The sequence below is a fragment of the Crinia signifera genome, chromosome 12 (assembly GCF_055691185.1).
Source record: "Crinia signifera chromosome 12, ASM5569118v1, whole genome shotgun sequence".
Lineage (NCBI taxonomy): Eukaryota > Metazoa > Chordata > Amphibia > Anura > Myobatrachidae > Crinia > Crinia signifera.
This window is the reverse complement of record NC_139228.1, coordinates 66,594,654-66,608,923: the sequence shown is the minus strand read 5'-3', so window position 1 is coordinate 66,608,923 and position 14,270 is coordinate 66,594,654. Positions and strand designations below refer to the sequence as shown.

Sequence of the window (14,270 nt, the reverse complement as noted above, 5' to 3'; positions counted from 1 at the left end):
AGCTACAACAGGTATAGGTGAGCCTCCACCAATCAGAGTGCAGGTAGAGGCGTGGCTATGCAAAATTAGCAATAGGAGGCGGAGTGTTTCCTATTTATGAATGGCCTGTAACAGACACTGAATGCGGATGGCACTGGCCATCCACCAATCAAAGTGCAGGAAGGGGTGTGGCTATGCTACAGCAAATCCCCAATAGGTGTCAAAGTGCCTCCTATGGTGATCTCTGTGGACTCCATGGTAACACAATATGTCGAAGCTATAGATTACAACTTCACAACTTGGCCAGGCCTGATTCGAAATCATCCGGCTCAGATACAGTAAAACAACAGATAACAGGCAATGGCTATGGCCTAGACCAGCGGTTCTCAACCTCGGTCCTCAGGGACCCCCAACGGTGCACGTTTTCCAGGTCTCCACACAGAATCACAGGTGATATAATTAGCTCCACCTGTGATCTTCAAAAATGTGTCAGTGAGTAATTAGTGCGCCTGTCTATCTGTGAGGTGACCTGGAAAACGTGCACCATTGGGGGTGCCTGAGGACCGATGTTGAGAACCACTGGCCTAGAAAAGTGGTTTCTGGGTAACGGCAGAATTACTCATGAGAACAAGGCAGCAGCTAGGATTTGCACAGCGACACGGAGTCTTCCTGGCTGCTTGTATGGGGCAACCAGAAGAAAATCTGTTCTATTCCAGACTACGGAAATAGCCACAGTATGCAGATAATGTGACAGATACAGAACAGGCCCCATTAATGCAGCTGGACATGTGTTTCTCTTATGTTATGTAACAACCGGATAAACACAGTTCACTTCCTTATATCGATGTCAAAACAGAAGCTGTGGCCGAACACTTGGATTATTAAGGTTACATATTAAATCCTTTAGCTGCTGTTGTGTATGAGTTGCATAATACTCGCTGAAAGCTTTATGCCTGGTTGCGACACATCAGATAATATTCTTGCAGCCCCAGCTGCAGCATTCTTACTTCAATACCTGTGATGCCAGCTGTAGCGTTACAAGCAGCTCACCAACTGTAGCGGGCTGTGATCAGTTGGGTTTCCTGTAGCTCTAGGACCGTAGGGCCAGTGGTTCTCACCCATAGCAGTTTTGAGCTGCATGCGGAGGGCGAGTCCCACTCCTCCTTAGACGATTAGAGGTTAAGCACCGGTGCTGGGACCAGGACTGCCCGGGTAGCACGTGCTAGATCTTACCATGTTAGAGTGCGCTTTCCTCGGCATCTCCTTACTGCTGTACAGGTGCAGGAACTTATTCATCTGAGAAGAGGCCAGACGGTCTCTGATCTCCAGATCCTGGACAATGAACACCTGGCGGGATACCGGCTGCTCCAACAGCATCGGTTCCGTCTCCGGATCAGCCTGCGGGTATACTTCATGCTGGAACTTTACCTGTGCGCACAGACGACACCTTTAGTAAAATAGCAACCAGTAAAATTGCACCTTACAGGGAAAAGCGAGGGGCTCGTCCAGTATAAACAGAATAATGTGACAAAACAGAATTCTATTAACAGTACAGCTGCCAAAGTGACAAAGAACAAAATAAATGTTCTAAGCACAAATACAAACACCCACGTATTCTCCAAAGTGTCTGTATAGACAACATCATACTTTTGTAAACTGGATTATTATAATGTATAATACTCCTTTACTCTCTGCAGATGGAAAATAACATCTATGTGCTAAGGTTTCATTTTCTACAAGTGGTCTGTAGAGTTGTTCTTATACCTAATAACCCCTCCTGAGTCCCCGCACCTACGTTACACTGTACACTGCCAGTGTCACCACATGTTCTATCCCACAAGCCTGCTGCCATTTCAGAATTCCCTTTAACTCCACGCTCTGGTCCTCTCCTGGTTCAAAAATATCTCCAGGATCATCCTTCTCTCCCTGGAGGCAATGAAGACCCTCATCCGCTCATTGGACTATTGCAGTCTCCTCCTATCCGACCTGCCTGACTCCTGCCTCACTCCGCTCCAGTCAGTCCCCAGTGCTGCTGCTTGGTCCAGCTTCCGCTCCAGTAAAACGGCTTCTTCCTCCACTTTCCGCCAAGCCCTACACCGGTCCTCCTTCTCCTACAGAACCCAATTTAAAGTCCTAACCTAATCCTCTTCCCTACATTTCTGACTTCAATCCTCCTGTCTGTCCACGACTGCCACCCTTTTCCTCCCACTCCTGCCTCTTAAGTTTCTACCATACTGCCACTCACCACTGGAACTCTCCCCCTCTCCCAATCAGACTTTCCACTTCCCTGCAAAAGCTTCAAACGAGCTAAAAAAAAACATTTTATTATCAAAACTAATCTGTCCTGCTAACCCCACCACTATTGTCCCTGCTCAGTGACTCACCCCTATGGGTCACCACTGACTGCTTATTTCCAGTATAGACCGTAAGCTCTCACGGGTAGGGCCCTCTACTCTCACACGCTATTCCTTTCCTCACTTACACGATCACTTCCTCACGTAGTGAATGGGAAGTACGACAGGGTCAGACACTGGATACCATATAATACATGCACAATGATATACAAGACAGGCTATGTATCCACCTGGTGGTCATATCTAGGACTGCAGCACTTTCAGGACTTGTTTAAACACTCTGGATTAGGTTTCCAGCAATACAGTATTTATAGCCTGGGATGATGAAGGGCAGATAACTTTATTTCTGCAAGCACTGTATTGATGCGGTAAATTATCGTCGTGCTTGTCTAGCCAAAATATGATGAAATATAAACTATGAAGCTTAATTGAACAGTTCCGTTAGTGACTAATTCTGAGTAACACGTAACGGTGCCCACAGGACGTGGAATGCGACTGAGTGGCGCAATCCACAAAAATAAACAAAGTGCTGCGTGAGGCCACCTACAACTCAGAATACATTTTTTTAGTGTCCCATAATTACTGTAGTGTTTGCTCAGCTTTACTATGTAGCAACGTGTGAATGTTAGTTACAGTTCAGCTTGTGACCTGTAGGTAGCCGCAATCTACACGCGACGGCTTGTGCCCCTGTCCCACACGGGTGATAATTATTTCCACCTGACCTAGGCTTTCTATTGATAGCTATATGGAGGAATGACAGAAGCCGGCAAAGGTCAATGATAATGGGAAAGGTCAGATAACAGAACCCGTTCATCTATCAGAGACGCAGCAGAAATAATAAGAATCATCCACATGCCATCATGTGCCGGTATAATGCTCCTGTATTGCCATAGGAGGGGGAGGAGTCAGCAGGCGGTGTATGGTAACTAAGCAGCCGGCAGGATCGGTTACCTTAGTCAGCTGGATTTCCATCAGTAAGTCTTGGTTTCTTCCACGGCCCCCACGGACCAAACTGCTGGATCGCCTTGTGGGTGTGCTGGACGGTGAGCTGTGAGGACTCCTGGAGACAGTAAAGACCATAAATCACAAGTAACATAGTAATTAAGGCTGAAAAAAGACGTTAGTCCATCGAGTTCAACCTATCTGACTTGTAACTACTGACTTGAGTAAGTCATATCTATAGGATTCCCTTAGTGGCCAATAACGTATCCAGTTTTGATTTAAGTTCATTAACAGTAGTTGCTGTAACCACCACACCGGCAATGCGTTCCAGAATGTTACTGCTCTAATGGTGAAGAATCCTCTTAATTCAGTATGGAATTAATTTTCCTCGAGCCTCAGTACATGCCCGTGTGTCCTAAGTATAGGCCTGTTAGTGAACAAATCATCTCCCAGTTCTGTATGATTCCCCATCCTGTAATTGAACATACAGTACTAATGATATCACCTCTCAACCTCCGTTTCTCCAGTGAAAACATATTCAGCCTGGGTAACCTATCTTTGTATTCTAGTGATTCAAGACCTTTTACTAGCTTAGTCGCCCTTCAATGTACCTGCTCCAATTAAATTTATGTCCTTTTTAAGGTGCGGTGCCCAGAACTGAACACAGTATTCCAAGTGTGGTCTCACCAATGCCTTGTAAAGAGGCACTATCACATTGGCATCCCTTGAATCCATTCCCCTTTTAATGCATGCCAGTGTCCGGTTTGCTTTTGCTGCTGCACTTGAGCAGTGTGCACTATTACCCAATTTTTCATCTATAATGACCCCCAAGTCCTTCTCTACAGCAGAATTCCCTATAATTACTCCATTTAGCCAATAAGTACTGTAGCTTGTTCATTTTTGTTCCCATAATGAATTACTTTACATTTATCAACGTTAAACTGCATTTTCCACCTTTCCAGTTTAACTAAGTCACTTTGTAGTGTATCCACATCCTCTACTGAGTTAATTTAAGTATTATAGTATAGAGATTATTATTATTATTATACAGACAGTATACAGATTATTATAACACTACAGTATTATAATATGCTTATTGTGCAGGTAATACTTACATGTAATGCTTAGCGGGGAACGTAGAAGGGTGAGAACTTCCGAAATCTTTACCACCATACAGGTGCCAAACGAGCGAGACCTCTTTGACCACATACCGAACGATGGGGACAGGGAAGTTCAGGGGGGCCTTGCTGTTGTCAGCTTTCCGATCAGGAGAGATGAAATAATTCTCTTTAATCAAGATTGGATCAGGAACGAGCTTTCTCACACATGGCTCCTCGTCCTTATCCTAAGAGAACCAGACAGTCGTGCGATACGATAATGATGTCATTATTCTGTGATTCATACAGTACCATAATGAACCACCCAGAACCCAGCAATGGGAGAAAAAAACACTTCTCCTTCTTATGGCTTATACTGCAATTGTATTTCTATGTCATCCTTGGGGTCAGTTATGTGGTGGTGGGCAGGGTGGCACTTCTTTTTGGAAACACATTTTAAGCCATCATGTAGTTCCTAATGCCGCCGTTTTTAAGGACTGTTTGGATAGAAACTTTGAGCCCATTGTAGTCTATTTATATAGCGGCCGGTGCTGTGCTGGGACCTGTTTTAAACCTAAACATACTGTAGTTTGGATAACCTGAGAAGAACTCTGGCACTCAGGAGGGAGGTCTCAGGAGCCACCCCGTCATATCGAACCCAGGGCAGATCCTGAGGTAGAAACGGACCCTGACTGAGGAGGTTCGGCCGTAAAGGGAGTCTGAAAGCAGAATCCGCCAAGAGACCTAGGAGGTCAGCATACCAGACCTGCCTCAGCCAATCAGGAGCCACCAGAATCACTGTTCCTGTTCCCTCCTTCAGCTTGCGTATCACTTGTGGAAGCAGGGAAGGGGGGGGATATGTACAACAACTGGAACTACCATGGAACGGACAGCCATAGAACTGAGGGGGAGCCAAAGTTGGCTGGGTCCCTAGTGGCATCACAGGCTGCTGGGGCGGTGCGGCGAGCAAGTCGAGCCACCGCGCATCGGAGCTGCCAGTCGCTAGTGTCTCGCAGCACGCTGACACTGACAGCTCCTTAAAGCGCAGGGAGTCGCTTGCCTGCTCCCGAGCGTCCGGCTGAGATCCCCTGTGTTTGAGGAGAGGTAAACTGTCGTTCGGTTGATACATATTTCATGATCAACCATCCACTTCAGCATGGCGGGAGAATAACATTTGTGTGCCGAGCGTAGCGAAGCACCGTGCCCCAGGCATGGCGAGTGGAGTGTGCCATGTGAGGGGACGCGGTACACTAAGGGGGGTATTCAATGTGTAGGTCATGGCGGTCATGCTTGCTTGACCGCCGTGACCCTGTCCCGTTCTCGGTCAGCTCGGTATTCAGGAGGGGGCGTGGCCACGAGTTGCGGCTGGGAAGAGGCGAGCTGCAGCCGGCAGCTCATCACTTACCGGCAGAACGAGCCCGGCAGCTTGTAAAGTCGGGCCGTTCTGCCGAGAAACCCTGCTCAGTGCTGTCGGGGAAGACAGCATTGAATAGGGCCCGGCGACCATCTCCCCCGTGGGGAAATGGACGCCGGCGATTGAATACCCCCCTTAGACGGGGGCCATGTTGACATTCAGAACAAATAAAAAGTGAAAAAGCAATGTAGACCTTTTGACTGTCGACCTTGCCACTGCCGACCTATTTCAGGTGACGGCTTAAGCCATGTCGATCAATGGATTCGGAGAGAAGAATAAAACAGAACTATACAAATCCCATCATTGTCCCCTTATTGTTGGACAGGTAAAAGCCTTAGGGGTAGATGTATGAAGCAGTGATAAGGGAGGAGAAGTGATCCAGAGGAGAAGTGGCCCATGGCAACCAATCAGCTGCTCTGTAGAATTTTATATTATGCAAGTCATAGATGTTACTTCAGTGCTGATTGGTTGCCATGGGCCACTTCTCTGGCTCTCACTTCTCCTCCCGTATCCCTACTTCATACATCTACCCCTTACTGAACTCACCGACACAGATGTCTTTGGTGCATACAGGATGCAGAAGTCATCGCTTTCAAGTGGGACGTCGAGAATGGCGTCACTTATGAGATGAGGAGTAGCCGACGTGAATGTGGGACTGGATTCCTCCAATGTGGATCCACTTTCATCCGGAAAAAGGAAAAGATCAGAGCAAGGGGGCTCCTGTGGGTCAGATTTGCCTTCCGAAAACCCTACAGAGAAACAGAAAAGCTTTGGTTCACCGGCAGCCTAGAGCATGGGCAGCCATATTGTGGTCAAAAAACGTGGCCTATAGAATTGTGGGGAGTCCCTGACATCACATCTAAGCAGCGTCACAGATTCTTTAGGGAACCGATGGGTTAAGCTGGTTAGTAATAAAATAAGGCCTAGAGAAAGAGGTCCCACGTGTGGACATATTGTGTAGGCCCGGTGACCAATCCGCATTACGTTACCGTTCAGTTGCGGTTTTACTGGAGAGGCATCTGGGTAAGTGTCAGTATCCTCCATAGCGTCACTCATCAAATCGCGCAGTATCTGCTGTTCCGCCTCGGCCAGCAATGGCCTGCGGGAGCCAGAACCCGGAGATGTGTCAGTCTGCAACATAATGATTTTAAAGGAAGTCCATCATTAGAGGTTTTGTGAACAGATAGCATTGGTTAATACTATTGTATGTGCACATTCAGTAGCACCCAAGGTAGCAACAATAGTGATCATCTATGCCCCTCACTGTAGTCAACAAAAACAAAGGAGCACAAAAATATCAATTGTCTTCTCCAGTTTTATTTGGGGCACAGAAGTCCTCATACTCTGGGTGCCAGGATCCTCCTTGGGTTCTTACCTTCTTGGTTTTCTTCTGCCCTCCGGGCGACGTCTGGGTCTTGGTTGGGGGGTGTAGATCACCGTAGCTGGCTATATACTGGATGAGGTTCATCAGTGCGGCACAAGAGTCCGAGCATGTCCTGATATGAATCACATCGCTAGAACAGTACATCTCGAACCGGGGCTTGTTCTGGAAGAACACGGGACAGTTGGGATGACGCTCGCCCTTCTCAATTAAACAAATATAAGGAAATTATTTTAGTAATAACTTGCTCTAATTTTTTTATTAACCCTTTCAAGTCCAACATCTAGTAAGGCTCAACAGCCCTAGCGCTAGTAGCCGATCCAATGATGAGCCACTTTAAAATAAGAACATTAACATCGTTCAACATTCAATGTAGACCTTTTTTGAATTAAGAAAAAAAAATGACCATTAATTTAAACCAGACTGTTTGAATTGCAAAAAAAGGTACTTGTGTATTATCACGGCGCCCAAGTTTCCTACATACGGCACCCAAGGAAAATAGCATCGCATCGCATGGGCCATTGTAACGTCCGTGCGATGCGATCCGATTTTCCTATGTAATTTATTCACTGCTCTCTTAGCCCTGGGGGATCGCACCACATCGCACCTCCCGCATATATAGGGTGTACGATGGCATTACATTACCTATACAATTAATATGATTGTATGCATTGTATGACATACAATGAGGTTTTAGGCACCCCCCCACTATCCACGGCACCCCGAAGTGTGGAGAGCGCATCGAGCCCCGCGTGTGGCGATGTGAAGTTGAACGTGAAGTTGATTTTATATAGTGCGGCGAGCACAGCGAGCCACCGTGCCCGAAGCGTGGCGAGCGCACCGAGCCCCGCGAGGGGCCACGGATTACTTTACATGTATTCCGCGTCCCCTCGCGGGGCACGCTGCGCTCGCCATGCTTTGGGCTCGCCATACTGTATAAAATCAACTCCACGCCGCCGTGGATAGTAGGGGTATGAAAAGGTCGGAGGCCACGTTCCGCTGCGCTCGTCACGCTTTGGGGTGGCGTGGATAGTGGGGGGGGTGCCTAAAAACTCCTTGTATGTCATTATTGTATGCCTAATGGCATTGTACACCCTATACAATATAAATAAAAGAGCACTGTATGCATTACATAGGAAAATCGCATCGCATCGGCACTTACAATGGCCCATGCGATGCGATTTCCCTATGCAGAATAGCCCACTAAGCAAATAGCTTAGTGGGCGCCGTGATAATATACAAGTACCCAAAAATAGGAGAAACAGGAGAGAGCTGTAAAATCAGTGGACTGAACACAGCCTGGAGATTCAGGTCATGTGCAGTATATGAGGGATATGATTGGACAGTCCAATCAGCTGTCACATACACAAAGCCCGGTACACTCAGCCGCACTGACAGCCCTACGCCTGGCCAGCAAGTCCAGCCAGATGATGGTCAGGGCTGGGATCCCCAGAGAACAACAGGTGGCAATACCCTCCATTGAATTTATTAATTTATTTTGGGGAGGGTAAAAGCACGGGTCTTTGTTAAACATGCCGGTATTCAATCTGGGATTCCGACTGTCGGAACATCCAGACAGTTGGAATCTCAGGACTTTTTGACCGATCCAACAGTAATTTGATAATCAGTATTCAATTTTCCGACGAGTGCTGGAAAGTCTGTGGATCTGCGAAAACAAACGGGGATTTTAGAAAAACAGCCGTGAATTTGACAATCCACGGCCGTTTCTGAGAAAATAGATTTGACTTTAAAAAAAGCCGAATCTAACACCCTCCAATGCTGTCGGTTTCCGCTGGCGGAAATAGAAAGATAGATTGAATACCCCCCATTATCTATTTGAATGTTACAAAAACAGAAATTACCTTTTCTCCAAACTTGACCGCCAGTATAGTCAGTTCTAAAAGTCCCATGTCCAAGACACGCACATAATCTGGAAAGTAAAGTTTTCATTTAGACTAAACCCAACTCTTTCATGTGGATCAGTTATAAATGAGTAATTTAGCATAGCTCTGCTCACTCCTGTGCTTTGATTGGTGAATACACAAGTAACTCTCTACCAATCAGGGCGGCTGCTCTTGTCGCATATCTCAGAAATAGGCAGAGGATGCAGCCAGTTCATCTCAATGTGATTAACGCCATCAATGTGGCAGGGCAAGGTACTACACCCTCTTATTGGGCGAGCTTGGCAGTTCTCCTTCTGCTATTTCATTTTGTGGGGTGAGAATAAAAATTAGATCCAAAAACCTGAGATGGCACATTTGCATGCGTGTCCCCTGGTAAGGGGTGTCAGCGCAGCCTCTTCCCCACGCAAAAGCATCTGCTGCTTCAAGTTCTTAGCAGCTGCCAGTAATAATGATTACGACTACAGTTCCAATGTATCATGAAGCTTTATATGATGCCGGTAAGCACGGACATGTATCCTAATGCATCATTGCTGCAGTTGCGCCAAACCGCCCTTTTCAGAGCACCAGGATCCTGTAGACTCTTTTAGTGATGCTGTCCTACTCGGACAGCTTTTTAAAGGGGCAATCACTTGCAAGGCAAAACCATGCCTTGTAAATGATTTCCCCTTTAAGAAAAAAGTCTCAGTTCATCCTGCTTGTGGAGTTGCACTGTGCTCTGGGTAGGACGCACAAGGAGACTGCGCTGAATAATGTGATTTATGACATTTGTATATATTGGTGTGCAACTGAGTCTCTGAGTCTCTGCACAAAGCGCTACAATGAAGCAGCTGAAGATATTTTCCCGATACAAGTTCTGTTCTGCTCCATATACACACAGTATACAGGTGTCACACATCATATTAATCTACACCAGGCATGTCAAACTCAAAATCGCCACTGGGCCAAATAATCTAAGTCTTGTGTGGACCGCAAGAAAAAAAAAGCCATGGTCGCTACCACAAGCAAAAGCTGGAAAGAAATAAATACCCATTGTCAGCACTGTACAGTCCTATATATCATATTATACATGGGTCCTCAAACTGCGGCCCTCCAGATGTTGTGAAACTACAAATCCCAGCATGCCTTGCCACAGTTTTGATATAAGGGAGTGTTAAAACTGTGGCAAGGCATGCTGGGATTTGTAGTTTCACAACATCTGGAGGGCCGCAGTTTGAGGACCCATGGTTATATATCAGTGTCTATTTATTCTTCAAATTCACATTCTGACACAGGGAATGAGCCTGAAATTCACATTCTGACACAGGGAATGAGCCTTAAATTCACATTCTGACACAGGGAATAAGCCTGAAATTCACATTCTGACACAGGGAATGAGCCTGAAATTCACATTCTGACACAGGGAATGAGCTTGAAATTCCAACCATCAATGGTTGTTTAGCATCACGGTCATGACTGTCCCCTTCCCTACTCTTCAGCACAGAACGCGCTTATGCATACAGGGAATTGTTATTGCCCACAGAAAAAAAAATACAGACCTGTTCGAATGAACACAACCTATGTACCAACCTGTCATTTTTCAAACACAGCCTGTAACAGGCCGGTTAGGAGCTGATTGGCTGGTACTTTATCAATGTCCACTTAATCTCTCTCTAAAGCTGCCCATACACGGTCCGTTTAACGGATCCGTTTGGGACTTAAACAGCACACACCGGATCGGATCGCATCCCTAGTGCATGCAGTGTGCATGCACTGCGATCCGATACGATGTGTACCTAGTACAAAAAGTATGTGCAGCACATACTTTTTGTACCGTACTATGTGATGCGCGGGAGCACGCATCGCATAGTACAGAACGGAGCCGGTCCACAACGAACCGTGTATGGGCTCCTTTAGTGTTAGTACATAGCTCCCTAATAAATGTGGAATGACAACATGAAGGGCCTAGTGACAGCAAGTAGCCTATACGTCAGAATAGGGACAATTTATACTAAAAGAAATAATTATTTTAGGCATTATTCATTTTGAAGTATTAGTAAATAAAAGTGCTCATAGAACCCATACATGCTCGTGGTAACTGGGGGACAGCAACCGCCAGGCAGAAATGACAGCCGGGCAGAGAGCAGGGGGCTGCCCGGCTGTATTCAGAGCACTGTAGGTCCCGGCTATTTGAAATAATACCCCTTTCATACCAGAAAATGCAGGCACTTATCCAGGAATTTGGTCCCAGGATCAGGCAGGGACATTCCTGGACTGGCCCCTTTTACACCAGCCTAGTCACTGCATTTTCTGGTGTGAGGGGTAGAGAAAACCACCCCCGCCCCCCTTTAAACAACCAGCTATATCTTCAGAACCAACTGACCCATTTACATGTAGGCTTCAAATGATTTTGGTCCCGTGAAACTGGGCCATTTGGTTCCAGAGAAATCTGTCCTCAAACAACATGAACAGCCATGAAATTACATTTCAGAAATAAAAAAAATATCTCTAGAACCAATGAACCCATATGGACCAGGTATCAGAATGAAGGCCCAGTGATTTGGGTTCAACTGGGATCAACCTTGAGCTTCTGTGATGCCAGGGGGCCATTGGAACCGGGTGGAGGTCGGAATTAGCGGGTCCCATGTTATCCTATGGGGAAAACGTTCCAGGTTTGCCTGTCGGTATCTCCGGTTCCCAGTGGGCTAGGGATGCGGGGCTCGGCTCGTTGGAAAGCCCTGGCCCTCAGCTACAAAATGGGCCTATTTGTAGAGTGGGCCTGGAGCTGTAGCTCCTTCAGGCCCATTGTTAATCCGGCCCTGGTTAAACTGCACATCCCAGCATGTCCTGCTACAGTTTTACTATTTGGCCATGCTAAAACTGATGCAGGGCATGCTGGGATGTGTAGTTCAAAAACAGCTGGAGTGTTACGGTTAGTTATCAGTGTTTTAGACAGCAGAGCCGATATAGACTTTCATTTGCCACACGCCGCCAGTTTAATACATGGGAGGGGGGACAAAATCAGCACACATAACGTGTATACGTATATAGACAAAATAAACATATACATGATAACTAAAAAGGTAAGGAGGGCTATGTTCAGAAAGCTTACAATCTGATGGCAAAAGAACAGATGATCAACATCATCCATTATATATATATATATATATATATATATATATATATATATATATATATATGTAGGAACCTGCTGTGTGGTCCACGCTGTGCTTCACCCCAAATGGATGCCCTTGTTGCCTAACTCCTGAGGAAGGTCCTTTATGGACTGAAACGCTAACGTTGAGTACCCTTCTTTTTACATTTGATGTTTATGTGAATACAAATACACAGCTTTTTATTTTGCATCAAACAGTCTGGAGAGTGTGTTTTTTTGGTCTTTATATATATATATATATATATATATATATATATATAAATAATATATTTAGCGCACACATTCTGCAACGCTTTACAGAGAATATTTGGCCATTCACATCCGTCCATGCCCCAGTGGAGCTTACAATCTATACATTCTACAATATCTACACACACATACACTAGGGCTGCTAGAAACCAATGTACCTACTAGAATGTTCTCAGGCTGTAGAAGGAAACCCACAAACACATAGTGAGAACATCGCTACTCTACACACATGGAGCCTTTGGAGAAAATGTACCCAAGATCTCAGTGCCGTGACGCAGTAATGCTAACCACTGTGCATCCGTGCTGTCCAGCAATTGAGACAAGAGGAGCGAGATGTAGCGAAGGTGGTAGATTTATCGATCCTCCGAAAAGAGGTCAAGTTGAGGAGTTGCCCATAGCAACCAAATAGATTTGAGATATTCTATAAAATTATAACTGTGACGCCACAAGTGATGTACAGAGAGATGGATCAAATCTTGTAACATTTACCGAGGGTGAGAAGTATCCCATAGCAACCAACCTGCATCTAGCATCAATTGTATTCTAGTACATTATATAGAATGGTAGCTGAATGCCGATTGGTTGATATGGGGAAAGGGAGTTTTTTCTTACCAGTAAAATCATTTTCTGTTACGCCATTGTGGACACTGGAACAAAGGCAAATTTAGGGGTCAAGCCATCCCATAGACACAACATTCTCAATTGCACCCATAATCATACCCCCAACATGACCCATTCCAGGAGGGACAAGATGCTCTGTTTCTGGACATCCATGCCATTGGCAGTTGCAGAGTTGCAGGGCTGCAGCACAGTCCAAACTTCATATAGGGGAGCCCCATCAACTGACACCCAAACACCACAGTCTGGGACTCCCTGGCAGGTGTAACTCCCCTATTTCAATTTGCGACAGTGGTGCAGTCCCACCTCTGCAACTGCCACAGGCAAGGAAGTCCAGGAGCAGAGCATTTTGTCCCTCCTGGAATGGGCCATGTTGGGAGGTGTGCATAATGTCATTGTTCTACTCGTGTTAGAGCTTCCCGATTGCCAAAGCCACACTTAGCCCCCCCCCCCACTCCTACAGTTGAATGACCATTGCTGTCATGCAAGTGAGTGTGCAGTGCCCCCCTTCCATCAAGCGTCACTCCACGCGCCTAATGGGAAATCCACCACTGGTCTCCCGTATGTCTGAAAGGCACCAACTTGGAACATGTATGTCAATAAAGATCTCACTGGACTGGATGTGTATACCATGTAATACTAGCCAATGTATTATGCAGCAATGCTAGTCTGCTCATGAGATATAAGCCACAATGGGGCAGATGTATTAAGCCAGGAGAATAGATAAACCGGAGATAAAGTAGAGATAAAGTGGAAGGAGATAACGCACCAGCCAATCAACTCCCAACTGTCATATTTCAAACACAGCTGATTGGTTGGTGCGTTATCTCCTTCCACATTATCTCAACTTTATCTCTAATTTATCTCTTCGTCAGGCTTAATACATCTGCCCCATTGAGTCAACTATTCCACGTATGACAGGTGGAAAATAGTGGCCAGATTAAAGAACAAATGAAGCTTCCCTAATAGTTATTGTCACCAGTTGCGATATTATAATATATAAGTTTAGAATTTAGAAAGGATAAAAAAAAAAAAAAAAACTTTCCCATATATCAGTTGCATAATGTAGGTGCCATTTAAGACTATGCTTTGTGCCATTGTGACATCACAGTTACTGATGACATCACAGTTACTGATGACATCACAAAGCTATTTACACAGCTGCTGAAGTCACTGAGGCT

General features: G+C 45.7%; 1 protein-coding gene across 2 annotated transcripts in view; it reads right to left on the bottom strand.

Annotated features, from left to right (window-relative positions):
* The window catches only part of ATG2B (autophagy related 2B), a 109,134-nt gene that overhangs the window by 13,637 nt on the left and 81,227 nt on the right, over positions 1-14,270 (bottom strand). For both annotated transcript variants that reach the window (XM_083165953.1, XM_083165954.1), the window contains exons 28-34: positions 9,030-9,097; positions 7,162-7,332; positions 6,776-6,917; positions 6,333-6,535; positions 4,391-4,620; positions 3,285-3,393; positions 1,213-1,407 (exon numbers count right to left, since the gene is read on the bottom strand). In XM_083165953.1, coding sequence (XP_083022079.1) covers positions 1,213-1,407; positions 3,285-3,393; positions 4,391-4,620; positions 6,333-6,535; positions 6,776-6,917; positions 7,162-7,332; positions 9,030-9,097 — 1,118 coding nt within the window. The remainder of the gene's footprint in view (positions 1-1,212; positions 1,408-3,284; positions 3,394-4,390; positions 4,621-6,332; positions 6,536-6,775; positions 6,918-7,161; positions 7,333-9,029; positions 9,098-14,270) is intronic.